The sequence below is a fragment of the Diceros bicornis genome, chromosome 7 (assembly GCF_020826845.1).
Source record: "Diceros bicornis minor isolate mBicDic1 chromosome 7, mDicBic1.mat.cur, whole genome shotgun sequence".
In the NCBI taxonomy this organism is placed as follows: domain Eukaryota; kingdom Metazoa; phylum Chordata; class Mammalia; order Perissodactyla; family Rhinocerotidae; genus Diceros; species Diceros bicornis.
In genome coordinates this window covers 19,454,421-19,472,895 of record NC_080746.1, presented here as the reverse complement: position 1 = coordinate 19,472,895, position 18,475 = coordinate 19,454,421, and the positions used below count along the sequence as shown (strand labels likewise).

Sequence of the window (18,475 nt, the reverse complement as noted above, 5' to 3'; positions counted from 1 at the left end):
TTAGGAAGTATTTCCTCTGCTTCTATCTTCTAAAAGAGATTGTAGAGAATTTATATAATTTCTTCCTTAAATATGTGGTAGAATTCACTAGTGAACCCATGTGGGCCTTGTATTTTCTGCTTTGGAAGGTTATTAATTATTGATTCAATTGCTTTAACAGATGTAGGTGTTCATTCCTTTTTAATGCTGAGTAGTAGTCCATTGTGTGAACATCCCACAATTTATTTATGCAGTCGAAGATGCTTTTGTAATATAAACTATCTCCTCTTGTTTTTGATGAGAAGTCAATGGCAATTCATATTGTTGTTTCCCTGTATGTATTGTATCATTGTTTTCTATGGCTTCTTTCAAGATTTTCTCTCTATCTTTGGTTTTCAGCAGTTTGACTTTGATTTTCCCAGACGTGGTTTTCTTTGTATTTTTTCTGTTTTGGGTATTCTGAGCTTCTTAACCTGTAAAGTTATGTCTTTTACCAATTTTGTGAAATTTTCTGACATAATTTTAAATATTTTTGTCCCATTCCCTCCTTTCTTTCTGGGACTCCACTTTCACATATGTTAGACCTTTTGATATTGTCCTGTACTTCATGGAGGCTCTGTTCATGTCTTCCCAATCTTTTTTACTTTGTTCAACATATTGGATAATTTCTGTTGATGTATCTTCAAGTCTACCTACTCTTTCTTATATCATTTCCATTCTGCTATTAAGCCCATGCAGTGAATTTCATGTTTCCAATATTGTGTTTTTCAGTTCTATCATTTCAGTTTAGTTCTTTTTTATAGTTTCTGTTTCTCTGCTGAGAGTTCTTATCTGCTCACTCCTTGTGAGCATATTTTTCTTTATGTCCTTTTGCACAGTTAAAATAGATGCTTTAAAATCTTTGCCTGCTGGGGCCGGCCTGGTGGCGCAAGTGGTTAAGTGCATGCGCTCCGCTGCAGTGGCCCAGGGTTCGCCAGTTTGGATTCCGGGTGCGCACCGACGCATCGCTTGGCAAGCCATGCTGTGGCGGCATCCCATATAAAGCGGAGGAAGATGGGCACGGATGTTAGCCCAGGGCCAGTCTTCCTCAGCAAAAAAAGAGGAGGATTGGCAGATGTTAGCACAGGACTTATCTTCCTCACACACACAAAAAATAAATAAAAAATTAAAATCTTTGCCTGCTAATTCCAACATCTTGGTCACCTTGGAGTCCTTGCTCATTGATTGCCCTTTTTCTTGACCAGGAGTCAGAATCAAAAGCATTATCCTAAATAAGAAACTAGACGCAAAGGTTTGCACTGTATGATTCTATTTACATGAAATTCTAGAGAAGATAAAACTATAATGTGAAAAAGCAGATCAGTGGTGGCCAGTGGTTGAGGGTGGGGGGAAGAGATTGACTGCCATGAAGTAAATGTTTGAGGCTTTGCAGACCATACAGTCTCTGTCACAACTACTCAACTCTGTTGTAGCATGAAAGCAGCAATAGGCAATATGTAAACAAAATGAGTGTTCCTGTGTTCCAAAAAAACTTTATTTACAAAAGTAAGTGGCAGCCTGGATTTGACCCACAGACCATAGTTTGCAGATCCTGCTCTTGACTGTGGATCATATTTCCTGTTTCTTTGTATGTTGCTTATGTGGGGTTGAATTCTGAATATGGTGAACAATACATTGTAGAGACTCTGGATTCTGGTATCTTCCTCCAAAAAGTCTTGATTTTTTGTTTTGTTTTTAATTTGTTTTATCAGGCTGCTTCCTTGACTGGGCTTAAATGTCATACTTTTGTTTGCTGGACAGCAGCTGTGGTCTGTTCAGTTCATTTAGTGTAGCTGGGTTCCTTGGAGTCTTTTCTGTGGATGCGTGGTTCAGGGAACATCCAGGGATTTGTGCAGATTTATATGCAGAATTTGGGGCTCCCCATCTGTGGCTCTTTCTTTTTTGGGATTCCTCCCTCCTTTTCTAGCTGTTATGGTAGCTCCCACTTTTGTCCTTTGGTTCTTGAGCTGGTAAGGCTGCATGGTTTCTATCTCAGTTTTGCTCGTCAGCACAGAGGTGGCTGGGGTTTGCCCTTAGATGAATAATTGTAAAAAACAGGAAACAACAATGATATTCACTTCTTCCAATTGTCAGATCTTCTCTAATTTATGCCTGGTTCTTATTTGCTCTTTAGTGCCTTCAGAGGTACTTTTTTACATTTTGTGTAGAATTTATAGTTTTTTACCTGCAGGGTGGTTGGTCTATTAGGAGCAACTCTGCCTTTATTGGAAATGGAACCTCTCTAGATTTAATTTTTAGAAGGGTAACTCTGGTTGCAATAAGTTAGATGGGCTAAAGTGCAGATAAACTGATGTCGAGAAGACAGAGTTTCAGCAAGATAAAATGAAGGGCTGATCTAAGAGGCAAAGAAACAGAAAGGAGGGGTATTGTGAGGTAGGATTGATGAGATTTGTTGATTGTTAGAGGGAGGAGAGGAGTAGTGACAGTGAGATGTCTGGGACGGTGAATATCGGAAGTGGAGCAGATTTAGGGCAGTGGCTTTAGGGGTGGAAGTTGTAAATTCTAAACTCAGCTTTGTGGATGTATACTATATGTATGATAAAATTCACCCGTTTTAAATGGTGAGTTTTGACAAATGTATGCAGTTATATAAGCACCACCACAGTCATGGTATAGAATATTTCCATAACCCTAAAAAGTTCCTTCATGACTCTTTGAAGTCAATTTCCTTGTCCACCCTGAGCCGCTGGGAACCACTGATCTACTTTCTGCACTATAGTTTTGCCTTTTCTAGATCTTCATGTAAATAGAATCATACAATATATAGCCTTTTGTGTCTGTTTTTCTTCTTTTTTTTTTTCCCCTGAGGAAGATTCACCCTGAGCTAACATCTGTTGCCAGTTCTCCTCTTTTTGCTTGAAGAAGATGGTCCCTGAGCTAACATCTGTTACCAATCTTTCCTCTATTTTGCATGTGGGTCACTGCCACAGCATGGCTGACGAGTGGTGTAGGTCCGTGCCTGGGATCTGAAGCTGTGCACTCGGGCCGCCAAACTGGAGCACGGCGAACTTAACCACTACGCCACAGGGCTGGACCCTGTGTCTGTTTCTTATTTAGGATAAAACTTTTGTAATTCATCCATGTTGTTGCATGTATCAGTAGTTTATTGCTCTTTATTGCTGAGTAGTATTCCATTATAAGACTACACCAAATTTGTTTATGTATTTGCTAGCTGAGGGATATTTGGTTGTTTCTGTTTTTTGTCTGTTATAAATAAAGCTGCTCGGAATATTCAGGTACAAGTCTCTATGTGGACGTATTTTCTTTTCTCTTGGGTAAATGCTTAGGAGTGGGATTGCTGGGCCATGTGTTTGCTTAACTTTATAAGAAACTGGCAAACTGTTTTCCAAAGTTACTTTACCATTTTGCACTCCCACCGGCAATGTATAAGCGTTCCAGTTACTCCGTTTCCTTACCCAATACTTGGTATTATGAGTCTTTTTGGTTTTAGCCATTCTAGAAAGTGTTCAGTGGTTTCTTATTGTGGTTTTAATTTGCTTTTCCCAAATGACTATTGATGTTGAACATCTTTTCATGTCCTTATTTGCCATTTGTCATTCTTTTTTGATGAAGTATCTATTTGATTATTTTACCCATTTAAAAAAAGCACTTTATTTTCTTATTGGGTATTCTTGATACAAGTCCTTTTATCAAATATGTGTTTTGCAAATATTTTCTCCCAGTCTGTAACTTACTTTTGCATTTTGTAACAATGTCTTTGGAAACGCAAAAGTTTAAATTTTGATGAAGTCCAGTTTACCAGTTTTTTCCTTTCATGGTTCATGTGTTTTGTGTCCCAAGAAATCTTTGCCTACCCAGACCAAAAGTCAGTTTAGTTCTAAGAATGACTTTGTTTACGTTTTTGCAAGTCTCTTTAATGGAAGAAGCTTAAGTGTCCTATCTACTGCATTTAATCTATTGCAGTATGTTGTTTTTTAAAGTATATGGAGAAAATCTGGTGATACGCAGATGTGTAGTTGGAAAAGTAAGGAGTATTTTAATAGCTTTCCTAGATGATTGTGGATATTTTTCTTTGATAGTACTCCAAAACTTGACAGCTGATAGTTTCTTAAAGGTTAATTGCATTGTAGAATCTGAAACCGCGTCAATGAACTTTTTGTACTGTTACATTAAAATCCATTGGCTTACCTTGCACTTTGAATGGATCTTTTAACTATGTTGGTTAGGGGAGGAAAACCTTTTCCTTCTACCCTATTAGGGTCAATGGCTGTGCCCTGCGAATAAACTGGGAAAAGACAGATTTCAGGAGAAAAAAAAAGTTTATGCATGCAGCGTGCATCCATGTGGGAGAACTCAGTGATGAGTAACTCAAAAGAATGGTTAGAATTTGGGGCTTATATACCATCTTAATAGGTGAAGGGGCAGGGGGAGAAAGATACTTAGGGGAAAACAAATGACTTCTTAGAAGTGGGGGAGAAAGAGCACTTATAGGACTTTTGGGAAAGATAAATGGGTTTTCAGGAGAACAAGCAGAAGTTGAAAAGTTTGCGATATTTTCCCATATAGGTATTAGTGGTTTTTCTGTCTCCTTTAGGGCCATAAAACTCCACTGGAGAAGGGATTTAGGGTGGATTTCATTCGCGTTCTCTCTTCTGGGAGTAGCTCTGCCCGGAAGAGGAATTTATGACAGCCTTATTTCCCAGAAGTTGCTGCTGTTGGTTAAGGGAAGGTCTGAGAAGGCCTTTTGTTCTGCATCTGATGAATCTCCAATGTCTTCAGCTTAAAGTAATCTGTATACCAACTCTGGGGTTCCAAGTGGGTCCCACAGTTGACTTGGTAATACGATGCATTGATAATTTGGAAAATATTGGTTCAGAGTTATGCAGCTCTTCCAAGTGTTGATACATTTTATTATACAATATTTAAAGAATCACATTTGTTTATGTGACCATTGATCTCATCAGAATACTCTTGAAGTAATGGGAAGCCTTCAAGCTCCCAATAGCTGGTATAGATTTTCTAAAAGTCTAATTTTTGCTTGAAATCTCAAATTTTATTGTTGGCAACAAATATTGTCAGTTGTTTTCTTTAAAATAACAAGAGTATTTTTAGTTCATTTTCAAGAACGTGTTTGCTAAATACTCAGGTTCAAATAACCATAAGTTTCTCAGTTTTTCTTTTAAGTAAAAATGGTGTTACATGAAAAAAGAGGCTAGTTCAACTCACAACTCCAACAGTCTCGCAAGTCATTTTCATCAAGACAACCATTGTACTTTGGCATGTAGCATTTTATCAAACAGAATATTAAAAAGATGTGTATTTAAGGGTCAAGGTGTAATAAAATTATTTTTTTTTATGGCTTCATCAAGGGCATTCTTAAGTAAAACTGCCCCTCGTCCACAACTGCAAGTGTGTGGCGGTAAAGAATACAATGACTAGTGGTATAATTTGGTGCCACTGCCTTGATTTATGTACGGTGCCAATATTTTTATCCAGTAGAGTTTTTATACTAAAAGTGCAGTGTAAGTGTCAACACAGTTGTTCTAGGATAAAGCAGGAGATTCAAAATGGTTATTTAACTTGGATTATGTGAGCATCACTGCGTTTGTTGCCAAGAGTTCACACACAACATCATCTTTGATGATTAGTTGGTACCAATACTAGACAAATATAACCAAAATAACAAGTCTAGTCGTGTCTGTGCATTTGTCTATTTGTAAAGTAAAATTACAGTTCTGCAGATGAGATCTTAACTAAGTCTTCAAATTTGCAGCAAAATCTTTAATTTTATGAGTTACTATATCATTCAAAAGTGGCACTGCCATGATTTATTTTACTGACTTTTCATCCAGCAGGCATGTAGCGCTGTCAGCTGTGCAAGGCTGTGCTTCCCCAGTTAATGCACTACAGTAGGGTACCCTGGGATGCTTCAGTAGCTTTTTCATTTCCAGTTTGAAAGGCTTTAACAATTTTTAAGAGTTTTAAAGAATTCGTCACATTTGCATTTAAAATATTCAATTCATTTTTCTTTAAATTCAGAATGATTGATCCCAAAATGTCACCATAACTTAACTGGCACAATAGAATTAGAAAATGTCCTGTTGGTTAAGGTACAGTAAGGTAAATTATTAACATCTGTAAAGTCAAGAGAAAGATGGCTCTGGGCATATTTTGGTTTCTTTTTTTACAATTTTGCACAGTTCCTTTGGAGTAGATTCTTTCCATGAGTCAGATAACTCTAGGCCAGTTGCATCTTTTTTAGTATTTTTAGATTATATATTGCAGCTGTGGGTTGAGAAAACGAGTTTTCTAATCTCCCTTTTTTGAGCCAATGATTCCTTCTTTAAGAGAAAAATTAGAAATAAATTTTCTTTTATTTTAGAAAAAAATATTAAATTCTAAAATAATACATTTTATTTTATTTTTTTTTTGTAAGGAAATCAGCCCTAAGCTAACATCCATGCCAATCCTCCTCTTTTTGCTGAGAAAGACCGGCCCTGAGCTAACATCTATTGCCAAGCTTCCTCCTTTTTTTTTCCCTTTTTCTCCCCAAAGCCCTGGTAGATAGTTGTATGTCATAGTTGCACATCCTTCTAGTTGCTGTATGTGGGACGCCGCCTCAGCATGGCCGGACAAGTGGTGCGTTGGGATCCGAACCTGGGCCACCAGTAGTGGGGGCGTGCACACTTAACCGCTAAGCCACGGGGCCGGCCCCTAAAATAATACATTTTAGATATAACTTAAAAATTTTTTAAAGTTTTCAAAAAATTTAAAAAGTATTATTGCAAAACAAAATAACAAAAGTACTTGTTTTTACCTAAATGCGTGGAGAACTTTGAAATTTTATAATAATGATTTATTGGACAATAATGAGATTATTGTAAGTATAACTAAAGATAGCTAGTAAAAACACAAAATACTTAGAAGAAAAAAATTGAGAGCTTAAATTATACCCTAAAACTATTACCTTAGAAAGTGCTAGAAAACATAAGAATATAGAAGCATATATTCCATTAGCTGTAGAGTGATGATATTATCACATGTTGTGTATCCCCAGGAAAACTCCATTGTAGACTCCTGAGAGAATGAGAGTAAAAAAGGCAGCTAATTTTAGTGTTACTATGAAATTAGTTTTTGTTCCATAGACCAGGTCCTCAAAGGGTTTTGGGGACCCATAGACTGCGTTTGACAAGCCGCTGTTCTAGATTATTTCTTCCATACCTGGGGCTTCCACGACTGTCTCTATGCTAGTGACACTCTCGTCTGTATCCCCAGTGCGGACCACACTACTGAGTTTTAGACTTGTATACTCGCCTGCTGCACTCCCTGGACCACTGCCTTAGCTTGATGCTCTCTTTCTCTTTGGCTGTTGCACATGGCATTTGACCTGCCCAGGATTTTCTTGTTCCTTTTGTTCACCTGGGAAACTACTGTATTGTGAGCTTCTTGGGTGCAGGAACTAGGCATTTTTATATCCCCAGCTTTTAGCAGAATTCCTAGCAGTGGTAGGCTGCTCAGTAGATGTTGCATTAAATTGAATCGAGGAAGAATTCTAGCCTCATAAACAGTGAGTTTGCAGTTCATCCCAGGGTAAATTTTTTTCTGTTTATGTCTCATCTCCTTCATTCTATATGGGTTTGTATTAGCTTCAGTTCAGAGAAAAGGATTCATAACCTACCCCAAATGCAGGACAGCCAACCCCTATATATTAACTCACCCAGTGGTTTTTGTTTTGTTTCCTTTTGCCTTGCCTAGAGTATAATACATTCTGAAAGGAAGGTATTTGGACTGAGGACTCAACATCTTAATTTTTAGCTCTGTCTCTGACTATTGACAGTATTTTGCAAAACACTTAGTATCTGCTTCTCTCCATTAAAATCACCTGATTTCCACCACTACTTGTGGTGGAAAAAATGTATTCATATATTTTAGTTTCTCTGAAGGAAGATGTTCTAACCTCTAAATGGTAACGAACATTATATGCCAGAGACTGTTCTAAGTGATTTATGTAGATTAACTCATTTCATCTGCGTAAGTGGTCTGTGAGAGGCAGATTCTTTTATTAATCCCATTTTACTTTAGGAAAATGAGGTACAGAAAGGTTAAGTAACTTGCCAAAGGTGGCATAGATATATAGGGTCTGGAGTTGAACTCGGAGCTTAGTTTGGCTCCAGAGGCCGTGCTCTTAACTACTGTAAGTAGCTTCCTCTCAAATCTAAATACATTACTTTTATCATTAACCTGTGTTAGTACGCCTGTACAGGTGGTCATTTTAGTATTATTTATAATTGTGAAATTGAAAATAACAAGAGAATACCTAAATAAATAATGATATGTATATACAATGGATAGTTATTTTATTTTATTTTATTTTTTTGTGAGGAAGATCAGCCCTGAGCTAACATCCATGCCAATCCTCTTTTTTTTTGGCTGAGGAAGACTGGCCCTGGGCTAACATCTGTGCCCATCTTCCTCCACTTTATATGGGACTCCGCCACAGCGTGGCCTGGAAAGTGGTGCATCCATGTGTGCCCAGGATCTGAACCCAGGCTGCCAGCAGTGGAGCTCGCGCACCTAACTGCTACGCCAGGGGGCCGGCCCCAGATAGTTATTTTAAAATCACATTTCTGAAGGAGACTTAGTGACATGGAAAAATACCTTAGGTTGAAAAAGTAAGATAAAAATCACAGTTTTTGGGGGCCGGCCCGGTGGCGCAAGCGGTTAAGTGCGCGCGCTCCGCTGCGGCGGCCCAGGGTTCGCTGGTTCGGATCCCGGGCGCGCACCGACGCACTGCTTGGTAAGCCATGCTGTGGCGGCGTCCCATGTAAAGTGGAGGAAGATGGGCACCGATGTTAGCCCAGGGCCGTCTTCCTCAGCAAAAAAAACAAAAAGAGGAGGATTGGCGGATGTTAGCTCAGGGCTGATCTCCTCACAAAAAAAAAAAAAAAAAAAAAAAAAAAAATCACAGTTTTTGTTTGAAAAGCATATATAATGGATTTATATGTTACCTATACATATATAAATATAGAAATATTTATTTTAAAAGACTGGAAAGAAGTATAATAATGATTCCTTGTGATTAGTGTAATTGTGGGAAATTGAATTTTTAAAGAAATACTTAAAAAAATTTGTTGGATGCTTCCCATGTGCTGGGCACCAGATTAAATCGTGTGTGTTTCTGCAGTGACCTCTTCTGTTAGTCCCATGATGTAGGTCCTACTGATTTTTCAGATGAAGAAACTGAGGCCTAGAAAGATTAAGTAACTTGCCTGGGGTCATGCAACCAGTAAGTAGAAGAGTTGGGACCTCTATATTAAATTCTTTCTGTTTTGTATTTCCTAAACTTTTTATAATTTGTATTCTTTACATGATCAAAAACAAAATTTTTAAAATTATGCAAACATATTGGGACCTACAACAAGTCAGACTTGTACAATCTGATAGGATTTATTCATTTGAGTCATTGATCCCTTAAAATAACTATGCAAAATAACAGAAGCATGAGACTTGAGAGAAATTAGATCAAGCATTTAAAAAGTTAAAACAGGGCCGGCCCCGTGGCTTAGCGGTTAAGTGCGCGCGCTCCACTGCTGGCGGCCCGGGTTCGGATCCCGGGCACGCACAGACACACCGCTTCTCCGGCCATGCTGAGGCCACATCCCACATACAGCAACTAGAAGGATGTGCAGCCATGGCATACAACTATCTACTGGGGCTTTGGGGGAAAAAATAAATGAATAAATAAAATTAAAAAAAAAAAAAAAGTTAAAACATACACAGTGGTTTCTATTCTACCAAGGATGTTTTTGACCCTTTACTATGGAGAAGTGACTTTTTTTCTAGCATGGGTTGCAGCTAGTACCCTTTAATGAAGTGAATCTGATGCGTATGTTGTAGGCCAGTTAACATATGATAAGGCTGAGCATATCATATGCTGTAATTGCATAAAGCATTTTTATGACTGTTTAAGAATTCCTTAACCATTTTTGTTGTGGTTGCTAGTAGTTCCTTTTGACTTGTTGGATCCCAATGAGGTAAATGTGGCCAAATGCCCAAAGAAAAAGATTTTTGTGTATGTGAATATGTGGAATGTCCCCCATGGGCATGGTAAGAGAATTTTTCTAATATAAGTATATATCTGTAGTTGACAAATGTATTTAATGAAAGTTAGAGATATTTGGTGAGCGTCTATAATCTTCAAGAATAACATCATCACAGAAGGCAATTGTCATATTTTCTTAGAATTATCCCATTGTCAGAGGTGACTAGTAGGCTAAATGGGTCACTGATTGACCCTACCACATATTTCACACATTCTTATGGTAAGAGTGTTCTGACTCCTCATATATTTTTTAACTTGAGGATATGTGTTATAGCAGGAAAACACAGCTACCTGTAAACCTTTGTCTAAAGAACTATTAGAGAATTCTTCCTCCAGCAGGAAGTTTATTTGAGGAGGACAACACGTGGAGATTAAGGAAGAAAAATGCCCACCTAGTCGTATCTATTACATGGGTAGACCTTGTCAGTAGAGGGGCAGACTAATGTTAGTGAATCAGTAAATGAATGTGTGTGTAACACACACACGCACAAATACCTATACTTCTGAAGTAGAGAGCAGGGATGTGTGGAGAATTGGGTCAAATGAAAAAAGGGACCTCATGGGGCCGGCCCGGTGGCGTAACGGTTAAGTGCGCGTGCTCCGATGTGGCGGCCCGGGGTGCACCGGCTGCCGGGCGTGCACTGATGCACCGCTTGTCAAGCCCTGCTGTGGCGATTACCCATATAAAGTGGAGGAAGATGGGCACGGATGTTAGCCCAGGGCCAATCTTCCTCAGCAAAAAGAGGAGGATTGGCATCGGATGTTAGCTCAGGGCTAGTCTTCCTCACACACACACAAAAAGTTAAAAAACAAAGAGGGCCGGCCCGGTGGCTTAGCGGTTAAGTGCACGCGCTCCGCTGCTGGCGGCCCGGGTTCGGATCCCGGGCGTGCACCGACGCACCGCTTCTCCGGCCATGCTGAGGCCGCGTCCCACATACAGCAACTAGAGGGATGTGCAGCTATGACATACAACTATCTGCTGGGGCTTTGGGGGAAAAAAATAAATAAATAAAATCTTTAAAAAACAAAGAAAATGGGATCTCAAAAACTTATAGTAAATGAGTTGCTCCCTTTCATGTATGTAAGGTTACTGAAAAAACGGAAGAGGAATAAAATTGTTTCTCTCACTCGGAAAAGTGGGAACATTTTTCTTAAGATGTCACTCTTCCCAATCTTTTCTTCTTACTTTCATCTTTTTAAAATCCAGTGAAAGTAATTTAAACATTTCCATACTATTCTGTCCGCTGATCTGGGTAATCCTTTTGTTTTCAGCCATATAACTCATTACAATCAAGTGTAATACAAGGAAATTCTTTTGCTGGCTCTGTTCCTTTGTTGGCATCTTCAGTCCTGAGTAGGGTGTTTGACTGTCCCACATCCTGGGAAATGCCTCAGTGCTGGGAAAACTGGGACAGTCGGTCACCCTAATCCTGAATATGTGTATTATACTCTAGGAATGGGGCTGGTGGGGGAAGGGGGTGTAAGAAGGCAGGAAACCAGTGGAAAGGAGAAGTCCTGAGGTATGATGGGAACATTTTTTCCTTTCAAAGAATGTTTACTATCGATAAGAAAATGTGAAAATCAGTAAGCCAATGTCTGTGTGCTCAATAGTGAATGAGTGATTGCTGCATTAGAGATAAGTATTAAATGGACCCCCGTGTTTAGTCCTGCATTCTTCAGTACCCATACTACAAGACAAGTTGGGGAATACGAGGAATGCCATAATGATTTCGAGTCCTCCTTGAACATAGAAGAACATTCTGCCTTCAGTTGGTTTTGGTTCTCAGTACACTTTTTTTCCTGTTCTGGGTAGCCTTATTTTAGTAAGTGGAGATGTGAACATTTTTACTTTCAAATATAGGGTCTTTATGCAATTACAGACCACTTTAAACATTTGTCTATATTTATAGCTAATATTTATTTATTTATTTTTTAAACTTTATTTATTTGTTTTTCCCCCCAAAACCCCAGTAGATAGTTGTATGTCATAGTTGCACATCCTTCTAGTTGCTGTATGTGGGACTTAGCCTCAGCATGGCCGGAGAAGCGGTGCTTCGGTGTGTGCCCGGGATCCGAACCCAGGCCGCCAGCAGCGGAGCGCACACACTCAACCGCTAAGCCACGGGGCCGGCCCTATAGCTAATGTTTAGAAGAAGACTTCCTGTAACTCACCTGGCAGACCAATTTTGGGGTTTACTTTTGCCCTGGTGTCCCTTAACAAGTTTGCCTTTCTCCCCTTAGTCTTGTTCTTGGTTTCTTCTTTTACAGAGAGGTGTGGGAAATGGAACTGGATAGGCTCAAGAATCAGGATGGCGAAATAAATCGGAACATTATGGAAGAGACAGAACGGGCCTGGAAGGCAGAGGTGAGAAGAGCTGCTATGTGGAAGGCCTTGATTTTGGGCTTCCAGATGCTGTATGCTTTGGTATAGTATTATACCTCTAAGCTATATAAGTGTTATACCACATAGCCCTTAAGCATTTGTTTTAACTATCTAGGGGTAGGGGCCGGCCCCGTGGCGTAGCGGTTAAGTGCACGCGCTCTGCTGGCGGCCAGGGTTTGGAGCCAGGGCGCGCACTGACGCACTGCTTGTCAGGGCATGCTGTGGCGGCGTCCCATATAAAGTGGAGGAAGATAGGCACAGATGTTAGCCCAGGGCCAGTCTTCCTCAGCAAAAAGAGGAAGATTGGCATGGATGTTAGCTCAGGGCAGATCTTCCTCACACACACAAAAAAAACACTATCAAGGGGTAGCTTCATGTATGTAAAATTAATAAAGTATTTGTGCGTATGTGGTTTCCTTAGATCTTATCACTAGAGAGTCGGAAAGAGTTGCTGGTATTGAAACTAGAAGAAGCAGAAAAAGAGGCAGAACTGCACCTTACTTACCTCAAGTAAGTACCTTCCCATTCTAGAGTTTTAATGGTTTTTTAGTTTGTGTGGTGTTTTTTTTTTTAGGTTTTTGAAACCTGAGGACAGCTATTCTGGCACTTGTTTTATCTTCATGGAATTTTGAAGGCATCTCTGTCAGTGCAATAATAATTGTCCAGTGATTTCTCTTCCTGTATTCTAAACTTCCTCACTATGTAACTCTTCCCTTTTACAGTTTTATAGTTTTGTACTTTTTGTTGTATGGTTTTCAATTGGGTAAACAGTATCTCTTATGCTGTCAAAGCATACAGATGTCTTGGAGATTTGTTTCTTATGTAGTCATTTCTTCTCTTTCTGCCATGGGATCTGGAGGACGCCTGTGGTGTTTTCAGGCAGACAAGAACCCTCTCTCTGTGGTTGGTCCTCTTTCTCTAATACTTGGCTTAAAACATGTTGAAGTTAAAGTGAGGCAGACAACTTAGAACCTTGGCCTTCTCCTGCACCTGCTCCGACCTCTTCTCTGCAGGCCCATTAGCCAGCTAGTGTTCTGCTATCTCAGAGAGTTAGGAGTTGGGCTTTCTTTAATTCTGTAAATTACTGTTGGTTTCTTGAAAGGTCAACTCCCCCAACACTAGAGACAGTTCGTTCCAAACAGGAGTGGGAGACAAGACTGAATGGAGTTCGGATAATGAAAAAGAATGTTCGGGTAAGTGTAGTAATGGGTGATCATTGAGTCAGAGTTAATCTGGGCTTTAACACTTCTGGTGATAGGGAGGGACTTTGGGCATTGCCACTTAGGGCGTATCCTACCACTCCCCTTGTTTTCCTGATACTGGATGGTGCTGTCTTTCAGCTCAGCTGTAAAGGATCATCCTTTCCTTTCTCTCTTTTCTAGGACCAGTTTAATAGTCATATCCAGCTAGTGAGGAATGGAGCCAAGCTGAGCAGCCTTCCTCAAATCCCTACCCCCACTTTGCCTCCACCCCCATCAGAGGTGAGAGTGCTGGCTTTGGGGAGTCCACTTGTCTGTGTTGGTGGCAGAGTCAGAGTCTTTCACTTGTTCTTTTTATGAAGATGATGGTTTTATCGTTATATTATTTTGATGATTATTATTTGTATTATTTGGTGTAAGAGTTGCTCATTGATTTCTGCTCTGGTTTCCTAAACTTTCGTTTTCTTCCTTTCTCTCTTGTCCTCCACCTCTTCCGCTCTGCAGACAGACTTCATGCTTCAGGTGTTTCAACCCAGTCCCTCTCTGGCTCCTCGGATGCCCTTCTCCATTGGGCAGGTCACAATGCCCATGGTTATGCCCAGTGCAGATCCCCGTTCCTTGTCTTTCCCAATCCTGAACCCTGCCCTTTCCCAGCCCAACCAGCCTTCCCCACCCCTTCCTGGCTCCCATGGGAGAAATAGCCCTGGCTTGGGTTCCCTTGTTGGCCCCCATGGTCCACACATGCCCCCTGCCGCCTCCATCCCGCCTCCCCCAGGCTTGGGCGGTGTTAAGGCTTCTACTGAAACTCCCCGGCCCCAACCAGTAGACAAACTGGAGAAGATCCTGGAGAAGCTGCTGACTCGGTTCCCACAGTGCAATAAGTAAGTAACTTTAAGGCTTAATTAAAAAAATATTTGTCGAAGAAATGCCTATGGGCTAAAATACGGGAGGTTTCATGGATATTCCCCTTGAGTATAGCACAGACTCTCTCCCCCTCAACATTTTTCTTTTAGGGCCCAGATGACCAATATTCTTCAGCAGATCAAGACAGCACGTACCACCATGGCAGGCCTGACCATGGAGGAGCTGATCCAGTTGGTAGCTGCACGACTGGCAGAACATGAGCGGGTGGCAGCAAGTACTCAGGTGAGACAGCTGCTGGGGGGAGAACTCATATCTGCTGAGATGTTGGGGAAGAGGCAGATTTCAGAAAAATTTGGGGCGGGAAGCTGCACGGCAGCCAGAAGTGTCTAGTCTGCTTTCTTCCGTTGCTGGACTCGGAAATGAGTGATTTCTTTGTGTTATATATTCTGTTATTCAAACTCTCTTTCCTTACTCTGACAATGGTTCTGCCCACAGCCACTCGGTCGCATCCGGGCCTTGTTCCCTGCTCCATTGGCCCAAATCAGTACCCCAATGTTCTTGCCTTCTGCCCAAGTTTCATATCCTGGAAGGTCTTCACATGTAAGACTCTTTTTCTTCAAAAACTGGGATGTGGAAAAGCTGGGGGGTGAGGAGGGAGCAGGTTTACAGGTGGAGTGCAGGCAGAAACCATTATCTCATCAGCTGAGTCGTTGGCAGCCCCAACTTGGAAAACGCAAGTACTTTCGGCAAGAAGCTGTATTTGAACAGTTCTTTTGGTGTAAAATCTTTTGCTACACGGAAATAGTAAATAGAATGATGGGCATAAAAAGCAAGGAGACCCAGAGGTTCTTTACTCTTTTGACCGTCTTTCCTCTGTTCTACAGGCTCCAGCCACCTGTAAACTGTGTCTAATGTGCCAGAAACTTGTCCAGCCCAGTGAGCTGCATCCAATGGCATGTACCCATGTATTGCATAAGGAGGTAGGTGCTACATACCTTCCTCATTTTCCACTCTTTATTTTGACAGCTGAGATAATTTTTTTGAACATTTTACTGTGTTGATGCTCATCATTAATATCTGAACATAAGGTTTTCAGTAAATTGTGGCTTAAACATCAGCAGAATTCAAAATACTGGCAGCTAGGCTCCCCCAGCTTCCTTTTACCCCGTTCCCTTTAGGGACTGGATAAGCAGTTCATACTAGAGCACTGATAGGTCACTTTCTTGGAAAACTGACAATAAGATATGCATATCTAACTGCTGTTTCAAATATAGCATTTTCAAGAGACTTGCTTAGATGAGAGGAAAGGAATAGGGAACCTGAATATGAGATTAGTAACTCCGTTGACAGAACAGCTTGAAGCTCTAACTTTTAGAGGTGATCTTCACAAACTGACAAGTTATTCCTCTCATTATGTTACCAAGCAGAGTTAAGTCTCTTAGCAACAGAGATGATTCCTTTTTACTATTTTGTTTTTCCAAGAGGTAAAAACTGAATTTACATCTAAATTATTGGTATGGGAAAATCCTGAATATGATTTGAGGGTGGTAGATATTAGGAGATGGACGCTCATCTCAGCCTAAATGGATCATAAGAAGGAGCAAGCCTTGATATTCAACAAAAAGCAGTTTCACACCGTTATTAGCTGATTGTTCATGTTCTCTGTGAAAAGAACAGGTTCACCTGCTCTGAAGATTGTTTTGGGGGTAAGAGCCAATGAAATAGCCCTTCTAGTCCCCCACGTGAAGAGCGTTTCTGACTTAGTATACATTCATTAGACCTGTTGAACCTTAATAGCTCTCTCTCCCATCCTTCCCTCCATCTTTCCTGATGAACCTGAGGTATATCTTTCTTTCTTTCCAGTGTATCAAATTCTGGGCCCAGACCAACACAAATGACACTTGTCCCTTTTGTCCAACTCTTAAATGACGGAGCTGACTGGGGAGGAAGAAGAGGAGAAACTGATGTGAACAGGAAGCGCGGGTTCAAGATTTCTAAAACTCTATATTTATATAGTGACATATACTCCTGCCATGTACATTTTTATTCCATAGGTAATGTGTGTATAGAAAGTCTGTATTCAGATGTTCGTAAATGAAAGTATGTATATTATGCAGAAACAGTCTGTCCCCATCACCTTGCAGTTCCTTTGGGGGATGCAGATTGTAGGTAAGATGATGTTTAGTTTGGCCTTGAAATTATGATATTCCTGCCTAGGGCTGTTTTCAAATACATGTAAAAACCATCTAGGAAGCTGCTGTTGCTCTGAGGCCATCCTGCTTTGATTTGGCTCAGCCTCTAGTCCATTTTCTTAAGGCTCATGTATGCAGATTTGAACCCTGGTGCTCACCTGCTGTCCAACCAGATGCCTTGCTTACCGAAAGCCTCCAGAGGCTTTGGTGTTGTTCTAGCCACTCTACTCCGAACGGATAAAATGAGACTGATTGAGAAAAAAAAAATGTAACCCTAATAGTTTCTTTTCATTGAATATTTTACTGTGTTAACACTCATTATTTGTACATAGACGTTAGGTTTACAGAATATTCTCTTTTACGTCAGCAAAATTCATAATCCAAGAATAAGAACATAACCAGGTCCCATTTCCCCCACACCCCCAACAAACTTCTGTCCAGCCTGCTTCCTGGATAGTCATTCCTTTGGAAACTAGCACAACCCACAGGTCTTTCCTGGGCCAAGCCATCCCTTGCCCCCACTAACCTGGCTTCTGATCAAGCTCTGACAGACCAACCTTGTGAAGTTCTCACTTCTTGTCCTTCACTTCTGGTCTCCAAGTCTAGCTAACCCCCTTCCTCCCTGAAGGTTAAGGCAGTTGGTTCACAACCAAGTTGTTTGGTGACCTTGGGTGAGCTCCAGGCAGGCACTAGGGTGAGGAGATGTCTGTGCAAAATTTCTTTCAGAATGATCTTGGAATACTGAGTTTTAATTTTTGAAGCAAGAAAGCTGTGGGGAACATGTTTCCTGTCCTGGGAAAAATGGAGACCAAAGGGATATGATGGGAGGTTGGATTTTAAGTTTATAAGTCACTTGTTCTATGGATAGCTATCTGGAACTAGATCGTTTTTGCACCTCTGCTTATTGAGCACTTCTGGTTTTTATTTATTTATTTATTTTTTGTGAGGAAGATCAGCCCTGAGCTAACATCTGCCAATCCTCCTCTTTTTTTTTGCTGAGGAAGCCTGGCCCTGGGCTAACATCCGTGCCCATCTTCCTCCACTTTATATGGGGTGCCGCGCAGCATGGCTTGACAAGTGGTGCGTCGGTGCGTGCTGGGGTTCCGACCCTGCGAACCCCACCCCCAGCCGCTGCAGCGGAGCATGTGCACTTAACCGCTGCACCACCGGGCCGGCCCCAGAGCACTTCTGGTTTTTAGATTTATGCCTGGGAGAGCTGTGACTGTATTAGAGCTTCGAATTTTTTCCTATCTTTTTATTTTTACTCCTACAGGAAGTGGCTTTAGCTCCCTTCTCTTTTGGAATTAAACAAGTAAAAACTAAGTGTTAATCAAAAAAAAAAAAAAAAAACTCCAGGGGAAGGACATTATTCTATTATCAACAGCTGAGTTTTCCCCATTCTGGGACCTGGAAATGCTTACTGGCACTAGCAGTACATATCAGGGTAGCAAAGACTTTTCCTTTCAGCTCCAACTAAACTCGCTTCTGTTTTTGTTACTCTTTCCCTCTTTGTCTTTCCTTCTTGCTGTCAGCTCATGGACATATTCCTTCTCTTCTCTTCCCTTACTTGCCTGGGTTTATTGACTGGCATCAGTGTAAGGAGCCGGACTTCATGGGATCTCATTGGCATCTTGTAGGGTGATTGAAATGGCCTGAGTACTCCCCGCTTAGAGGTCAGATGACCCACTTTCTTTGGTTAATGAAATATTAATGTCTCCAGTTTGATAGGTGTCAT

At 40.7% G+C, this 18,475-nt stretch overlaps 1 protein-coding gene across 5 annotated transcripts in view; it reads left to right on the top strand.

Moving 5' to 3' along the window:
- The window catches only part of RNF214 (ring finger protein 214), a 44,368-nt gene extending 26,636 nt beyond the window's left edge, over positions 1-17,732 (top strand). For 2 of the 5 annotated variants that reach the window (XM_058545160.1, XM_058545163.1), the window contains exons 7-15: positions 12,371-12,467; positions 12,907-12,995; positions 13,588-13,678; positions 13,868-13,966; positions 14,189-14,565; positions 14,698-14,830; positions 15,044-15,148; positions 15,433-15,528; positions 16,412-17,730. In XM_058545160.1, coding sequence (XP_058401143.1) covers positions 12,371-12,467; positions 12,907-12,995; positions 13,588-13,678; positions 13,868-13,966; positions 14,189-14,565; positions 14,698-14,830; positions 15,044-15,148; positions 15,433-15,528; positions 16,412-16,477 — 1,153 coding nt within the window. In that variant the 3' untranslated portion in view covers positions 16,478-17,730. Of the gene's footprint in view, positions 1-12,370; positions 12,468-12,906; positions 12,996-13,587; positions 13,679-13,867; positions 13,967-14,188; positions 14,566-14,697; positions 14,831-15,043; positions 15,149-15,432; positions 15,529-16,411 lie in introns of all 5 variants that reach the window. The other 3 variants (XM_058545165.1, XM_058545161.1, XM_058545162.1) reach the window with 3 other exon arrangements.
- The last annotated feature ends 743 nt before the right edge of the window (positions 17,733-18,475 follow it).